A 17151-nucleotide genomic window follows, 5' to 3' on the forward strand; every position below is an offset into this window, starting at 1 on the left:
TTTTATGTTTTACATGTAAAGTGGTCTTAAAGAATTTTGTTACCAGTGAACATATAATTTCACCTCTACTACATTTTAATTTTATTCATTTGTCTATATTGAGTTCAAATTGATGGTAAATGGATGCCTAAGATTGGCTGCTAGTGTGTCTTTATAGAACTTTTAGGCCACTCAGGGGCATATATCTATCTACTTAACATCTTTGGTTATGACCTATAGGTAATTTTCATCTGTAAAGTAATGTTCTGTTAATGTCAAGAAAATAAATATATTTCTAAATATGGTATGGCAAAGTTGTATGTATAAGTGAAGAGCCAATCTTCCAATATAAGTAGGATATTGAACTATCAAAAATTTTCTTTAAAATAACAATAGCCCAATATTTGTTTTCAAAAATCATTCACTCCAAGAGAAAAATAATTAAGATTCTCAAAGAGATATAGTACATTGACATGACGATCTGCATTATGCTTATTAATAGCAGATTAAATATCATGACACATTAAAAAGAGCTGATTTTAGCTTAGTCAAGTAACATAGTATTCATGTTGTTGAACTGAAGTTTAAAGGGCATTTTCATGCCAAGTTACTCTGGCACTAGTTACACCCAGAGTATGTTCATTTTTATAACTTTGGATGTTGTAAGGCAAGAACAGTGGGTAAGCAGGCAATGCGGGGAAGTGAAAGGTACTAAGTGTTCTTAAAAGTCAGGGTCATGTAGGGGAAAGAGCCTGGAATCTGTCCCCTTTGCCACTCCATTGGTGGTAGCCCTGGGCAGTTCGTTTGATGTTATGCTTCTTTTTCCTCATCTGTAAAATAAAAAAGACCAAATGATCTCTAGGATGCTCATTAAAGCCAAAACAAATTACCTAACCTTGCTCAGTCTACTCACCTATGAAATCTGAATAGAGGGAACCACCTCGGGTCTTCTCTGTTGTCTGCTGGGACAGGCGTGAGAACCTCTATAAAAACCCCTAGCTCAGATCATGGCCCAAAAGCATTTTATAGCCATAGTCTATCAAAGGGGTCATGTTTAGCAGTTTCATTTAATTGTAAGATTAGCATGTGCTCTACACTTCGATCCTTTCATTCTGCAGTGTGCTGGGAGAAATAAACTGATCCTTCCAACGAAAGGATTCATAAAGTACTGAAAGACACGTACAGGCTGTCTTCATCTTTGCAAATTCTGTATTTGTGAATTTATCTACTCCTGAAATCAGTGTTTGTGGCATTTTTGTGGTGCATTCACAAACCCTAACAGTTCAGTACCAAGCTTGAGTCATCTGAAAAGTATTCTCAACTGAAGTCACACAAGGCATTGTGGTGCCTTCTTATGTTTCGTTGCTGTATGCTTGTGATACACAATAGTGACATTTGTTTGTTAAACTGCTACATGAATATAATGCAGCTTGATCATTTTCAATCATTTTATGCCCCTTCTCCCTCACCTCTCCCTCCCCCATCCTTTTGTTTCAGTTCATATACTGTAATGGGCCTTTTTGTTGTCTATTTAGGGTCATGTTTTTCTGCATTTTTTGTTTTGTTTTGTGTTTTTTGTTTGTTTTTGTTATTTTACATTTACATTGGCCTCACACCTAGGGCTAATGTACTACCCAGAATCCTTAAATAGGACATGGCTGTGATGTGCTACTACAGAGAGAAAATTGTGTAAAATAAACTTGGTATGAGCATAAATTATATGCCTGTTGACTATGAGTTTCATTTTACTGAATCAATAGTATATATTAAATAATGTATGTTTCACATTAATATACATAAAACAAGATTATATATCCATCAATTGAATAAAATGTAACCAGAGGCTCACAGGAAGTTAACCTTGAGTTTCTCCTGGGAGCACTACATGATATTACAGATTGTATTTACTATGAATAGCAAGAATTGATTATATGTAGGGTATACTGGACTAAAAGTCACATAGTAAACATAGTAAACAAGGCCAAATGAGAGGAGGAAGGGAGGAGGAAATAGTTCCAATGGTCAAGACTAAGAAATTATCTTTCAAGACATGGGACATTTGATCATGCCTTATAGGGATGTAGAACATGGAATCTAAGGGTGGCAATGGTATGACTAAAGAGTCAAAGCAAAGCCAGCTTTTTCTAGGACCACCAGGTATGGTGAGAACCCCATCTAGGTAATTCTTCTAAAATTGGGACTTCAGTAGTGAGAAGACAGAAAGCAGAGCAGTGTGATTTTGAACAACTTACTCAGTATCTCATCTGTCCCATGGGGTGATAAAATAAAGTATCACATAAGGGCATTGGGGAGCTTCAAGAACTTATCATGCATAAAGGTTATAGATCAGTGTCTGACCTGTGTTAAACATTATACATCCTCTAGATCTTATGGTGGAAGCCTTTGCATGTCAGGCTATCCAATTATTATTTCATCTAATGATCCACAGAGATGTTTCTACATATGCATCCAAATGGACTACTCCTGGGGCCAGCGAGATAGCTCAGTGATGGAGGTGCTTGCTTAGGCAAGCTTAGGCAAGAGCAGGGACCATGGTTCGATCCCAAACACTGGCCACAGAGTCCAGATGTAGTAGCATACACCCAGAGCGAGGGAAGCTGAAAGCAGGAGGATTGCAAGTCCAATCTATGTAGTAGACCCTTTAACAACCAAATACACTTAAAAAATAGACTACTCCAAGGCTAATAATTATAATAGGCTTGGCAGATAGGAATAACAATCTAAAACTATTCAGTTTTGCAAATTTCACTTCAGAATTTTAAGGTAGAACCAATGCACATCTTGAGGAGACAAGATGCGACTTAGGGTTGGCAAGACTGTGACCAGTGCCCCTCCTTGTGGGTTTCTGAGTAGGTCACTGACAGCTGAGTCAAATCCAGTTTTGAAATCAGCGACTTGAATTCTTCCTAAACAAATGTTTTTCTCCCCACAGATAAAAGCTTGTCAGATGGAGAAAGAAAAACTAAAAGAGCAGCTAAAACAGGTATGTTATCCTTATCATGCCCTGTTGTCATGGATAAAATGGCAATCTTAAGCTTCACCCACACACATTTTCCCCATGTGCAATATTTTTATGGTCCCAATTAAAACACACTCAAGCTCTGCCACAGATGGCCCAGGACAACCCGTGGTTTTCATTATCCCCTAAAATATGAATGAATGGATTGTGCTTAAGAACCACCAAAGCTTTTCAGCCCTAACATTCATGAAAAACACATGCTGTGAAGAGCGTCACCACTAGAGCCAGCCTTAGTGGGTGTTTATGCACGTGGAAATTTCTTCAGAAACCCACCCACACCTGCAAAATACATTTTCTTGGTACTTCTTACAGTTGTTTATACATTTTGTGTGGAAACCTACATCACAGTAATTTTTTCTTTTTTGGAAAACAAAATCTCTTCTTCGGCACTGAATCATTCCATCTTGCTAGTTCTCTGGTAGTTTTGAAGAAATATTATTTATCTTAATTCATAACTTCCTGCTTAGACCTTAATTATGTCTCTGGCTAGAGTTTAATAAAACTGATTTTATGGATTAATGGACGGTTTGTATTTAATGAGAACCTTTGAGGAATGTGACTCAGAAACACAGTTAACTATGTATTCTTCAGCTCCTTCCAATTGCTTCAAAATGAAGAACCAATTGACTTGCAAGCCTCACTGGCCTCAGCTCCCAGGTTCTCTGTTGACTCCTTTGCTATTTTGAGCTGGAATTATGTCACATTAGGCAAAACGTGAAGATTTAAACCAAGTTGCATTGTGTAAATCGAGTGACAATGCCATGTCCAGAGAACTGACGGCATTGCTCTTCCCAGATGGGTCTCCCAACCTGCAACTGTGACTTTGCTTTCCACCTGCCGGATCCATGGGAACCAACAGCCCCCAAGGCTGTGCAGGATCAACGAGAGCACCCAGTAAGTAGCAGTTCCCACTTCAACAGTGAGCTCTTCATCTTCTCTTTTGGTAGAACTTACATGCATTTCTGGAATTTTGGCACATACTACTGTCTACGGAATGAGTCTCTGTTTCATGCCCATCTCCAATTTGCATAGTTCCAATGGACCATGTACACTGTAATTATCCTTGGGACGCTGAAGCCATGAGGCACATAGATATGAATAAATAAACTAACAGATAGCAAATTGAGCTGTGCTTCCTTAAAGAAGCATAACATTTTGTATGGATAGTTTTCCATGGTCATGTTTGACTCTACCCAAAAGACACTTATGAGCATAAAGAAAAGCAAAGAGGAATAAGCAAAACAAATAAAATGCTTACTTCAGTGGTACATACATAGAACTACTGTGAATATCATTGCATATGTGCAAAATCATTTTTGACATTTTCCAACTGAAAGGACTTTTATTAAAAGATCCAAAATAAACTGACCCACTTAAGTAGCTCTCCGTAACTGTGACTACCCAGGCAAAGTAAAATGAACAGTTGAGCAATTATCTGTGAGTAGAATTGATTTGGACAGTCATCCTGAATGAATCAGACCTGAAGCGCCCCTTCCTTTCCTGCTCAAGAGCAGCACCCCCTGTCCTTCCCCCATGATGGGTGCTAGCTTCTTCTCCCCATTTGGCTTACACAGGCAAAACCTGTATTTAGGAAAAGAAATACATGTTTTTCTGCATTTCAATTCACTCAACAACAATCCTCTTAGATTTTATTACCTGTGATTCTAATTATGCCAAAATTGAAGATTTTTAATTGGGATTTTTAAAAGTGCACTTGTAAAACCCTTGATGTTCCCTGAGTTGCCTGAAACTCTTAGGTTGTGTCTCTGAGTGTGACATAAAGCCTGATTCCTGGGACAGTGATAATGACTCTTTGGGTGGTAGAAGATGTCAAGATTTAATGAGCACTTCTTATTTGACCCTGATATGGCACAGCATTCTGCTGAGGGTTTCTTTTCTTACTGTTGTCATTGCTGGTTCTTTTTGCTTTCCCTCCCCCATTTCCTGTCTTCTTTACCTGCTTTTTTTTTCTTTTAACTTTTTAACAGGAATTTCCTTGAACCCTTAAAAAGATGTATTATTTCTTTAATTTTTTTTTTTTTTTTGGCAGAACAAGGATTGAATTCAGGGCCCTGCGCTTGCCAGGCAAGCGCTTATTTCACTGAGCCATCTCTCCAGACACTTAAAAATATTTTTTTAATAATTTTATTGAGAAACAAATAGCAATGAGACAGTTTTAAAACCGATTACTAGCACATTTTCAATAATTAATAAATTGCATATTGTTGTCTTAGTGGTTATTAATCGTATAAGATGCAGACATGATATCTATTCCCAAACACTATTAGAACAAATCTCTCTATTCATTGAATTTAGAGAATGCAGCTGTATATCTATCCTAACAATTTTGAATATACAGATACAAAATGGTCTTTCATTTGTACCCTCTTTTTTGTTTAGCTTTGTAAAAAAAAATCCTTCTGAAAAAATATTTTTAAAAGATGTAGGAGTAAACTCAGATTTGGGCAAACATAAAAAAGCTAGAGTAACCTACAAATTAGTTCCTATGGTTTGCAGAATTGGACAAATATTGTTATGAAAGATAATCTATAAAAATAAGCAGTCATTTAAATTTATCGAGGAGACCGCATTTCTGTGATATCTTTATAAATTGAAAAAAGAAGGAATTTACATAGAATGGCTCAACAAATTTTTCCTTTCACATAAAATAGGCAAAGAGGGTCAGATTACAAAATTAACAACAAATAAAGCTCTATCTTGGAAAAAGGATTCCAAGCTCTGTACAATAGCCTACATTTTCAAGCAGTATCTCACTGAACACGATCTCAATCTAACAAAACCACAGTGTTCATTTTAAAAGAATGTTTTATATTTCTTGCCTCCATGTAAGCTTACATTAAACCACATACAACACAACTGGTAAAATTACAGTATATTTTCCTTCTTTTGGAAAGTCTCAAAAAGAGCCCAAAGTACAAAACTGAGGCTCACCTCACATATCCTATGTGTTACTTGAGACATCTAAAATAAACGAGAAGATAAAAACCAGAGGTGATCTCATTTCCTCCCCTAGCTCTTTTGTGGGCCCTTAAGAGCTAAGAGCCGTCCGCACCAGGATGAAGTGGGGTCAGACTGCATTGAATGCAGCATTTCTCGGTGTCTTGTCAGGTAACCAAACATTTAGACTCCTTGTTATGGTCTGGCAGTCCTAAGAAGTGCTCCCTACTGGCTCACTGTAGCATTATTTATAGGAGATGATTAAATAATTGGACCAAAGGTCTGTATTCCCTGTGTCTTGTGGGGGAAGTTGGAGGCAGGGTGAATGCTTGGAACAGCAAGACAGACAGCTTCCCCCCCCACCTACGGTACCGGGGATTGAACTCAGGACCCTGTGCTTGCCAGGCAAGCACTTACCCTACTGAGCCATCTCCCAAGGCCCAGGACAGACAGCTTTAGTGGGCAGGTAAAGCTGAAATTTCTTCAGGGGACTGAGTACTAAGATGACAGCCTTGACACTATCTTGATTATTGAGGTCTAGAGCTTATTATTTATTCAGTACCTGGGTTCTTATTCTCTGATGTTCAATATCTAACTGATCTTCTGTGAATATGTGTAAACTTGGAGAGAAATTCAAAAGCAAGAGTCTAATTTCTTTTAAGTCCAAACTGAAGAATTTAAAGAGATACAAAGGGAGACATTTGTCATGCCTCACCACCCTGAGCTCCTACAACATGTTCGCAGACTAGCTTAGATTTCTTCCCTGAACCAATAGGAAACAATAAGCCTGGGCTGTTCTTCTGGCTTCCTCAGTTGCCTCCAGTGTAAGGGTTTAACAAACAGTATTTCTTGATGGTAAGATGCCTTATTTATGGGCTGCAGTAAACATCACAAAAATGTACATACTTGTGCAGAAGCTCAAAACCCATCTGCCTCAGAAGAAAAAAACAGAAAAAACACACTGAAACCCCCAAATCACAGGAGTTCTCACCAAACACAATGAAGTGAGGAGGTGGTAGGGAGAGATGATGGTAGTGATGAGGGAGGTCAGTGGGATAAGGGGGATTGGCAACAAGTTTGGTAGAAATTACTTTCATGTTGCCTGTTTAATAAAAACCTCAGAGCATAATTATATTTTAATGTGTCACTATGCTTTGTTTGAAGTTCATATTGCTATAATAATGTTTTATTGTTCCACACAGCCAGACTATCAGTGGTATGTTCTTGACCAGCTTCCTCCAGATGTACAGCACAAGGCAACTGGTAAGACCACAGCTGTATTGAGCATTCTTTCATGTTTACATTTTAATGGGGTCTTTTTGGGGTGTTTACATACATTCACTCATACTCAGGCAGGACTTACTATAAATTTGTGTTGCACACATAGCTCTAATTTGATGCACCTGGGGTTAAATTGCGCTCCTTAAGACAAATAAAATGTTCAAATGGAGAAATACATCAATCTCAGTTCTGGCTTCCATTCCCACACCAGTTTCAGAGTCAGAACTCCATCTGGGGTTAGAAATAAAAACTTTCAGCAGGACTGCACTGTAACAACAACAACAAAGCTTTGTGATTCCACTACAAAGGACAGATGCACATCCTCTATTCCAGGTTGGGTTCTCTCGACAGATGTTTTAAATGTCACTGGCAGACAGACAGAGGAAACCAAAGGCTCAGAAGTGTGTTCCCTTGTGACTTCACGTCAGACTCTGAGACAGAGCTCTTCTTCATTTAGGCCAGAATTGCCCACAACACCCACCTCAAATCATGCTGGGAAAAACTAGAGTCACCTATAAAACACAACTGAGACTATGCTTTGATCTTATTATTTTTTGGTTTACCATTCTCCTCCTTTCCAGAATCTGCCAAACTTCCTACTACTGCTTTCTGCAGTTTCATGAGGCCACCCAGGAGTAGGGCACATAAACTAAACTATAAACAGAATCCCATTTATGCTCTCATCAAGTGTATCTGAAAGTTAGCAGTGTTTATCACACGTGTAAGTTCTCCTATAGCACGCGTCCCTTGCTAGTTTGTGAGGGTTTGAATATATCTACTTCTTCTGAACTGAAATCATATAATTTTAGTTTTGTTGTTATCATTGTTGTTGTTTTTTCTGTATTTTAGGGAAGGGTCTACAGGGTGTTCTAGTTCTCACTACTAGATTGGACTCGTAGTGATCTGCCTGCTTACAGCCTCCCAAGAACTGGGATCACAGGCATGTGCCACTATGCCCAGTCTCAATTGATGTCCCAGCATGTCCCGGAGGCGGGACCTGCACAGCAGGCACCAGGGGTTGAACTCCTCGCCCTTGTGCCTGCTTGCAGGCACTTTAATCCGCTGAACTATTTGGCCGGTCCTAATTTTAGTTTTGAATGCAAGGAATCTGACATGGAGTGGGGGTGAGGAGCCAGGATTGCCACATATAATCTATGGACCATGTACTCTAATGACGAACGCCTTCCAGTACTGTGTAGTATGTCCAGCAGCCCCGACCACGAGAAGGGCCGTATTTTAGAGACGAGTCTTAGAGGAGAAATACAAAACGTGAGAATTCTACAGTGAAACTTCCAGGTGTTTATTAGAGAACTATAAAACTTTACATTGTCTTTCCTTCCTACTACAAATATAAAGTGTGGTTTTAATGATATTCTTGGGTTCCAGGCACAGCAGAAAATGTCTATTAGGAAGGCATACCATTAACCAAATGATTCTTATTTAGTGTCTGTGTTTCTGAAATGCACTGTTGTATAACAATTGAATTGCCACCTAATTGTAACTTTGAATTTTCTATTTGCCTAAAATGAATATTGAAAGAATGTTCTCCCTGATTTGCAGTTTAGTAGAGATTACACTTACTAGAAAAGTGAGTAATATCATCCGGCCATTTGTGTATTAACACTGAAATCTGCCTGAAGTAATGTTACAGAATCTAATCATTATATAAAGTAGAAAAAAATTGTGCTTCACAAATTACATTAAAAGTGCCAAAATGAAATTCTGTAGTGAGTATATGAGACCTGCTGATTTTTGTCTACCTAAGGAATATAATAAACTTCATGAGAAAAAATGTCTATACATACAACATACAAGTACTTTTAAAACAATATCTATTTTTTATATTTATTTATTTATTTACTTATTTATCTTTGTATTTTTAAGGAAGGGTCTACAGGGTGTTCAGGGTCTCACTACTAGATCAGACTCATAGTGATCTGCCTGTTTACAGCCTTCCAAGGGCTGGCATTACAGGTGCATGCTACCACTCCCAGTCTCAAGTGCTGTCTCAGCATGCCCCAGGGGTGGGGCCGGCACTGCCTGCTTGCAGATGCTTTAATCCGCTGAGATATTTGGCCAGCCCCGTAAACAATGTCTATCTTTTTATTTATTTATTTATTTATTTATTTATTTATTTATTTATTTATTTATTTGGCAGAACCAGGATTGAACTCTGGCCCTTGCACTTGCCAGGCAAGCGCTTATTCTACAGATCTAGCTCCCTAACCAATATCTATTTTAATATTGACAACAATGTTATGAAATAGGATTATTTTATACCATTTTACACATGAGGAAACTGAGGCATAAAGAATTTAAGTAACCTACTGAAAGTATGTGAAATCTAGCAAGGAGACTGTATCCTTTAACATATAGGATTCCAACCTATGTGCTTTGAAACACATCCTACTGTGCCTTTGAAAGTTTACTTCTCTTATTGTATTACACATTTCAAAAACTGTACATATAAAGTTGAGAAAAGGGTGATAATCTAACTACTACTTAGTCCTCAATGATTTTATTTCATGAACTCACAGTACATGCTATTTGTACGACTCACCTACCAGTTAATGTGACAGGTGGAAGACACAGTCTTATATGGGAGCGCATGCACGATGAAGGTCCTTGCTCTAATCTGTGCGTGGGCAGGGCAGGTGGAACCTGTAGTGGAGCAAGGATTGCAGCCATATGTCTCCTAGCAGCACTGCTCTGCCAGTGACTGTGGCTCCTCTGGTCCAAGAAAGAGGAAGCTGAGAGTCGCTAAAGAAAGAGATTCCTTCCTCAGAAATCTACCTTCCTAAGATTCCTTCTGCAGCTTTCCTTTCTCTACCTGCTGGTTTCTCCTAGCTCAACCAGGTCATAAGAACTGGCAATAACTGGAATAACCCTTGTCACAAATGATTCAAATGCTATTATTTTATTCCCATATTTTGATAAATTTAATTGGAAAATGTTTAGACTGTGGCTTGTCTCAGTTACTTAGAATTCATTTTGTAGCAATGATTATTAAGAAATCACATTTTTATGTTTTTGATTATGAAAACAACTTTGAAATAATAGTCATTTCTTTATTATATAACAAATATATTTATCCACTATTCAAGAATATATTTCTCATCAATATAGCATGTTTTAGGCTGAAAATACTTTAAAACAAGGAAAGGAAAAATACATGGAAAATTATAGAGTATTTTGATCATCTATAAAAAAGAAATTATTTTTTAAAATTTACTTCTTTTTTCTAATACTCATTTTACTTGCAGCACAGAAATGTTTCTTTTTCAAAATGCAATTTTTTTATTTTTTAAATTACCACATAAAGGCACAAATGTATGAGGTACAGTGTGATATTTCAGTACACAATGTGGTATTTTGATATTTCAATACACATTTGTTACGTATTTCAGATTGAGTCAAGGTGATTAACATTTCCATCTCCTTATTCTGGAGGGCCCCTTGAGAAGCTCTCCTTGAAGAAGAGCAATCATCTCCGTTTTGGCTGAGCCTGACCCTATTTCTATGTACTGATATGTACAGAGCTGGTTAGGACTTTCCCTTGTCCCTTCAATTGGCTTTTAAGCCATGCGTATCAATCTAACCAAGTTGCTTGGGATAGTCTTTGAAGATGGTCCATGTGTTTCCCTTGTAACCCCACCTGCTGCACGTTAATGTAAGCCAGGTCAAGATGGAGCAAAGACCCAATGCTCCATTCTCTCTGTCCATGCTGTCTGTTGGCTGAGTTCGAGCCTCCAGATAGAGACTATGACTTCCTGAGGCTTGAAAGATTACACATCAGAGCTGAAGCACCAGACCCCAAAACATTAGATACTACGTCAGTAGGATAATGCAGATTACTCTTTCTGCATATACTTCTCTCTGCACATGGCAGAAGTCAATGCAGACCTCCTACCTAGCCAAGCTCATGGCACTCACGTACTTCCGCCACTCTCAGTCACTCATCCTCAAGCCACTCCCCTCTTCAGAAATGGATAAAAGCTGGGTTAGATTTTGAGTAAGAGCCTTTGTTCCAAATAGCCATCTTTGTGACTGGACTTAGGACCCCTTGGCTCTCCATAGTTATAAACATGCTTCAGTGTCTTTATTCTCACCACAGGTTGCCCTGGAAGTGGTAGATTGGAATTAACTTGATGGGATTCAAATAACTTATTTTAGGACTATAAATGTAAACTTGGACTGATAGAAGCACCAGGAAGGGCTCTCTATACCTTATCATCACTTTACATTTGGAATCTTAGAGCTCTTCTCTTCTAGGTTTCATAAAACATATAAAAGGTTTCTACAAGCTGTAATCATCCTCCTGTACTGAGGAACATTACTTGCCTCGCTGTGCCTTAATATCTTGTTTGGTTTTTTGTTTTGTTGTTGTTGTTGTTGTTGTTGTTTTATATTTAGGACAGGATGTACAGGATCTCACTGCATAAATCAAACGTGTGGTGATCTGCCTGTTTAGAGTCTCCCAAGTGCTAGTATTACAGGTGTGTGCGCCACCACACCCAATCTCAATCCCAATCTCAGTGTGCCTGGGGGTGGGGCTGGCACGGCAGGTGTCCTATATTTTTATGCCTGTTCCCTTCATAGTTTCTACTAATTACCATACTACTCTCTTCTACTTTGAGATAAACTTCTTTAGTTTTATGTTACCCATTATTCTTCTGTATCTGACTCATTTCACTTAATATAATGCCCTTCAGTTCCATCCATTTTGCTGCAAATGACAGAATTTCATTTCTCTTAAGGTTGAATAATACTCCATCATGTATGTAGACTACATTTTCTTTGTCCATTCATCTGTCATTGCTAAGATTGATTCCGTATCGTCTCTATTATGTACAGTGCTACAATAAACACAGGAGGCCAGGTATCTCTTTCATCTCTTGATTTCATTTCCTTTAGCTATTCCCTGGAAATGAACTGGTTAGATCATGTGGTAGTTATGTTAGAAATGTGGATATTTAAAATGAATATTAATTCATCTGGTATGGCTTGTAAATCATCTAGTTCTCTTTTGGTGATTTTCCTGGTTATTCACAAGTTTATCTTTTTAGATCTCTAATAAATGTATTACATTATAGTTTTGTCTTACTTTCCCCTATTTTGATTATTTCTCTTGTGACAATTAAATGTGAATAGTAGTTCTGTTTTCTTGTTGAAGGCTTATAGAAAAATAGCATTATGCATTTTAACAGGTACAGTGAAAAATGAGGGATTAAATTTCAATAATACCACTAGATCCTCTTCTGAAATTCTTGAAGCCTGACACAAGAATAAATGGAGAGTTGCATGTGTTCTGCGTAAATTTTATAAATCAAACTTAGAACCTCTTAAAAGTGTAGTCTGTCCTCTTATACATATACTACAGTAAACTTGAAATGCTCAGCTCCAAAGTCAGCTCTTTTCCAGACATGGTGGCCTAGGAAGACCTGTGCTGGACCTCCTTCCCCTTGTCCCCTCCTCCCATTGCATGGGCTCTAGAGTGTTGATTGAGGACAGTTCCACTGGCACATCCTAGCCTCCTCCCTACACCCTTCACTCCCATACACACAATGCCCTGCACAGACTTGGGCCTTGAGAAGAGCCTGTACATGGCCTGGGAGCACAGCCAGAGGCACCTGGGCAGAGAACCCAGCGGGGTGCCAGAAGCCTGTTCAGGAGGAAGGGATGTTTATCTTGTAAGGAGGGGCATGGCTGGGGAGTGCCAGGGCGCAGTGCAGTATGGGACCCAGTGAAGAGTGCCCCAGCCAGGGAGCAATTTATACCAAACACAATGGCCTTCTGCTCCCAGTTTTGATCTCATAGCTGTATGTTTTTACTTTTGGGTGCTCTTTAAACACAGTAAAAATCAATTCATCTTTCAAGAAAAATGAAGACTCTCAGCAGCTTGTATGGTGGTACTATTATATAAAACAGACAAATCACAAGAAGAAATAGTACCAAGAAGATTTAGGACAGTTTGTTTACAGTGGAGAGCTTGATAGGGATCACTCTCAAAGATTTAGCACCAATGGGGGTTGGTGAACACTTTTATAGGGAGGATAAGAGGACAGGTATAAAAGCAAATTAGGCATTATGTTTGGAGGGATGGATGACATCATGGTTGCTAGGGACATTTAAATATCTCAAGTTACATTGCAAGGCCTTAAGTTAAGCAAGCAGGAGTTACACAAAGGAAGAAGTGTCTGGCTATATTTGAAGTTACACTGCAAGACCACCAGTTACACAAAGGCAGTAAAAGCAAGGGTTTATACAAATGAAGGACTGTTCTGTTATTGGGTCTGCCAGACACATCTCCTTAGTCTTGGTTGACATCCTGAACAGGCTCCTGTTTAATTTTTTTAAAATTTCTTCCTTCAGTGCAGGCTTATAATCTCAGAACTTTGGGAAACTGAGGTAGGAGGTCACAAGCTCAAGCCTATCCTGGGCAATTTAGTGGCTTAGCAAAACTCTGTCTCAAAAATATAAAAAATAAAAAAGAGCTAGGAATAGAACTTAGAACAAAGGCCCTGGGTTTAATCTCTGAAATCAAAGGAGAAAAATTATTTTAAAGTTTCTTTCTTTCTTTCTTTCTTCTTTCTTTCTTTCTTTCTTTCTTTCTTTCTTTCTTTCTTTCTTTCTTTCTTTCTTTCTTTCTTTTTCATGGAACCGGGGATTGAACTCAGGCCTTTGTGCTTGCCAAGGAAGCACTTACTCCATTGAGCCATGTCTCTGGCCCCAAGAAAAATTATTTTAAATGAAAAATTTTAAGGCATTTGAAACTTGCATTATTTTCTCACCAAAAGGAATGAAATAATAAATAAATAAGAATGAAATAGCCTTCTACCAACTTCAATTTTTTTCTGTTTCTATTTTTAATTTTTCTTAACATGTTTGCAGTACATAATGATTACATTTATCGTAGAGAATTGGTACATGGACATAACCCATCTCAATTCTCTTTCCCCTGCCCTCTACTCGCTTTTATTTTGGCATCAAATGGCCTTTTTAGTATATTGAATTGAAAGATGCTAATGAGTTACAGTCCCTGTCTAGAAACATGTGATTTTACAAAGGATATTTAAATCACATTTCATATGCTATCAGAGTGGGATGCAAAATGACTTCCATGTTTCTAGAACAGTCATGGCAGGGTTAGTCAGGATAGCTTTGAAACTGTGTGGTTTGTTTTTTCTTCTCTGAAATGTGAAATAGCTGTGATTCCTGACTGCACTGCAGGCCAGTCCTGGCTGCGAAGTTTTCATGTGGTGCAGAGGTAAACTTTGGTGAGCTTGAGCTCACTTCTTACATATTCCTTAACTGTGAGGTTGTGCTATAAGCAAGAAGAAATACTACTTTATGACAAAAAGAGCAAGCCCTCAATATTGCAATTGTCCTTTACAAATGTCTAACAGTAACAAATTATAGGTAAATATTGATTTACTTTGTTATAGAGCTTCCCTAATAACACAGTGCTAGAAACTAAGTGAGCTTCTCATTTCAGCAGCAGGCATTCTAAAATAGAAACCAAGTGACATAAAAGGTCAGGAAGGTATTCTTAACAGCTCTGGAAGCAACTTTGTTTAGTGGAATCTTGTATCATTTCTAATGCTTTCTTTTTCTATCACTATTTTGTATTTAAACACAAAATAGAAAAATAATGGAAGCAAGAAGTTAAAACTCAAGGCGCTGGTAGGGTTGTGTTCCCTCCAAAGACACCTAAAGGAATTTCCTTCTTAGCCTTTCTCAGCTCTGGTAGCTCCTGGAAATCCATGGCTCATGGCAGTATAGCTTCAGTTCTGGCCTTCATCTTCCTATGACTGTCTTTCCTTGTGTCCATCTGCAAAGTTTTCTTTTCTTGTTAGTGCACCATTCATGTTGCAGTAGAGCCCGCTTGGATCTAGGATGACTTTATTTTAACCAGATTACAGCTGCAAAGACCCTACTGCATTTTAAAACAAGTCATATTCGTGGGATCCAGCTGTGTCTTCTAGCACAGAGAGCACCTGTGATTTGCTGGTGGCCTTTCACTCCCTTGTCATTGTGACCAGGAGCCAAGCTTGAGAACCAGAGACGTTTCTGCGTTCACTGTATAGGGAAATTCCAAGACCTATCTTTTTGTTGAAATTTCCATTCTGCCATGGGTTATCTTAGGGGCTCTCTCCATCTAAATCTTGACAATAGTGACCTTGATTCTAACCTCTTTCACAAGAGGACTAAACAAATAAAAAAGGGTTTTTTTAAAAAATATTTTTAAATGAATACCTGAGAATAGTATCATTAATTAGCTAAGTCTTAACTTCAGATTGATGGATCTATGAATTAAATTTTTGAGTTCACTTTTCACTTTCCCATGTGTGTGTGGGGTCAGTAATGGGGATTGAGTGCAGGATCTTGCACACTGATAGGCAAATTCTATACCATCGAACTATATCCTCAACCTTAAACATATTTTGAATTTAATAGTCACAGGAAACTTACTGTCTTCCTGTTAGGTTTGCTGTTTTCGCTGTTAAAAAATGTTAGTGTGGCATATATCTTTGATATAATAAATGCAAGATAGCAAATATAAACAGTCAACATGTTTTCAAGCTATAATGAAAGCACTTTCTTGGCATTTTTAATTTTTGTAAGTTTTTTCCTGTTGTATGTAAATGTCTTTGATTTTTAATCTTCCCTGTAATATTCATTTGGGACAATCCATCTAGATTGATACTACATTTTTCTTACTGGTCTTCATGATGCTCTCACAAGTCTTCAGAACAGTGATCTCTGCAGCTCTGACAACATGCCCAGGGCCGTATTTTAACTTGCGGCCTTGTGCTCATTTGCAAATTATCTTTCTCTGGGGTAAATGCTAACTCTAATAGCAAGAGAAATGACTTACTTTCATGAGGAAGTGCCCAAACCACTGGAATGCTAGCCAGAATGAGAATTAGTAGAGCACATTCTACTTCAAGAATGATTAGGACTAAGCCACAACTGATTTCGCAAAATGGCAAGCATATGTCATTGCTTAAAATAATAACCCTCCAATTCCTGCCTCTTGATTTCTCAGTGTAAACTGGAGGGGAGTTCTTTTTGGCCAGCGTAGAAGTTTATGTTAGCCTCAATCTAGAGGAAGAAAAATGGAATTTTAATTTTTAATTTGAAACTTTTTCCTGCTGTTTTTCACAGATTTCTCCTCTAAAAAGAAAGTCAGTGAGTAGAAGTGTGTGCCCACAGAAGACGGTGTGCTCAGGGAGCACGTGGCTGAGCCCTACCTGCCCTGTGCCTTGCCCTTGGGGTGTTCCTGCAACAGCTGCACATCGTCTACTCCATTTTGTGTGTGCCTGGCAGTGTTTCCTCTTGGCATGGACAAAGACTTCTGCCAACTGAGATCCTGACTAAGTTTGAGGAACAAGTTATTATCCGAATAATTGCAACTTCCAGTTTCCTTAAAATGGGATTTGGCAGCGTGAAACTGTCTGCAACATAGTACTTGCTGTTGGATTGTTAAGTTTTGCAAAATCACTCCATGATTTAAGCCCCTTGGTTCCTGGTGTGGTGATATATTCACAAGGGAAAACTTGCTGCAGCTCTCAATTTTTAATGTTGCTTCCATTTTCCCCTAGTGGTTCAGTTCTTCAGCCAGTTTGACGGCTGGATACTGTTCTCATATTTGTTGGCTTGAATGAAGCTAAAACACAGGATTGAAAATGTATATATACCGTACTGCCTAAAGTGAAACAAGTGATTCATACTGAATAAAACAGTAAACTTGAAACTTTGCTTTAGATCAACTTAAGATGATGAAAAACTGTGAGTCTATTTCATTTTCAGATGAAATAGATTATGAAAGATAAAATCCTAGTGAGGAGCTGATTACTTTGTTGTCTTTATGTAGTCATAGAAGCATTGCA

At 38.2% G+C, this 17151-nt stretch overlaps 1 protein-coding gene across 1 annotated transcript in view; it reads left to right on the forward strand.

The window, feature by feature from the left end:
* Tnip3 (TNFAIP3 interacting protein 3) overlaps nt 1–16973 on the forward strand; it is a 38782-nt gene extending 21809 nt beyond the window's left edge. The window contains exons 9-12 of the mRNA XM_023704429.1: nt 2933–2983; nt 3815–3913; nt 7180–7240; nt 16427–16973. Of these exons, the coding sequence (XP_023560197.1) occupies nt 2933–2983; nt 3815–3913; nt 7180–7240; nt 16427–16458 (243 nt within the window). The 3' untranslated portion in view covers nt 16459–16973. The remainder of the gene's footprint in view (nt 1–2932; nt 2984–3814; nt 3914–7179; nt 7241–16426) is intronic.
* The last annotated feature ends 178 nt before the right edge of the window (nt 16974–17151 follow it).

Source organism: Octodon degus, unplaced genomic scaffold (assembly GCF_000260255.1).
Source record: "Octodon degus isolate 3935 unplaced genomic scaffold, OctDeg1.0 scaffold00196, whole genome shotgun sequence".
Taxonomy (NCBI): Eukaryota; Metazoa; Chordata; class Mammalia; order Rodentia; family Octodontidae; genus Octodon; species Octodon degus.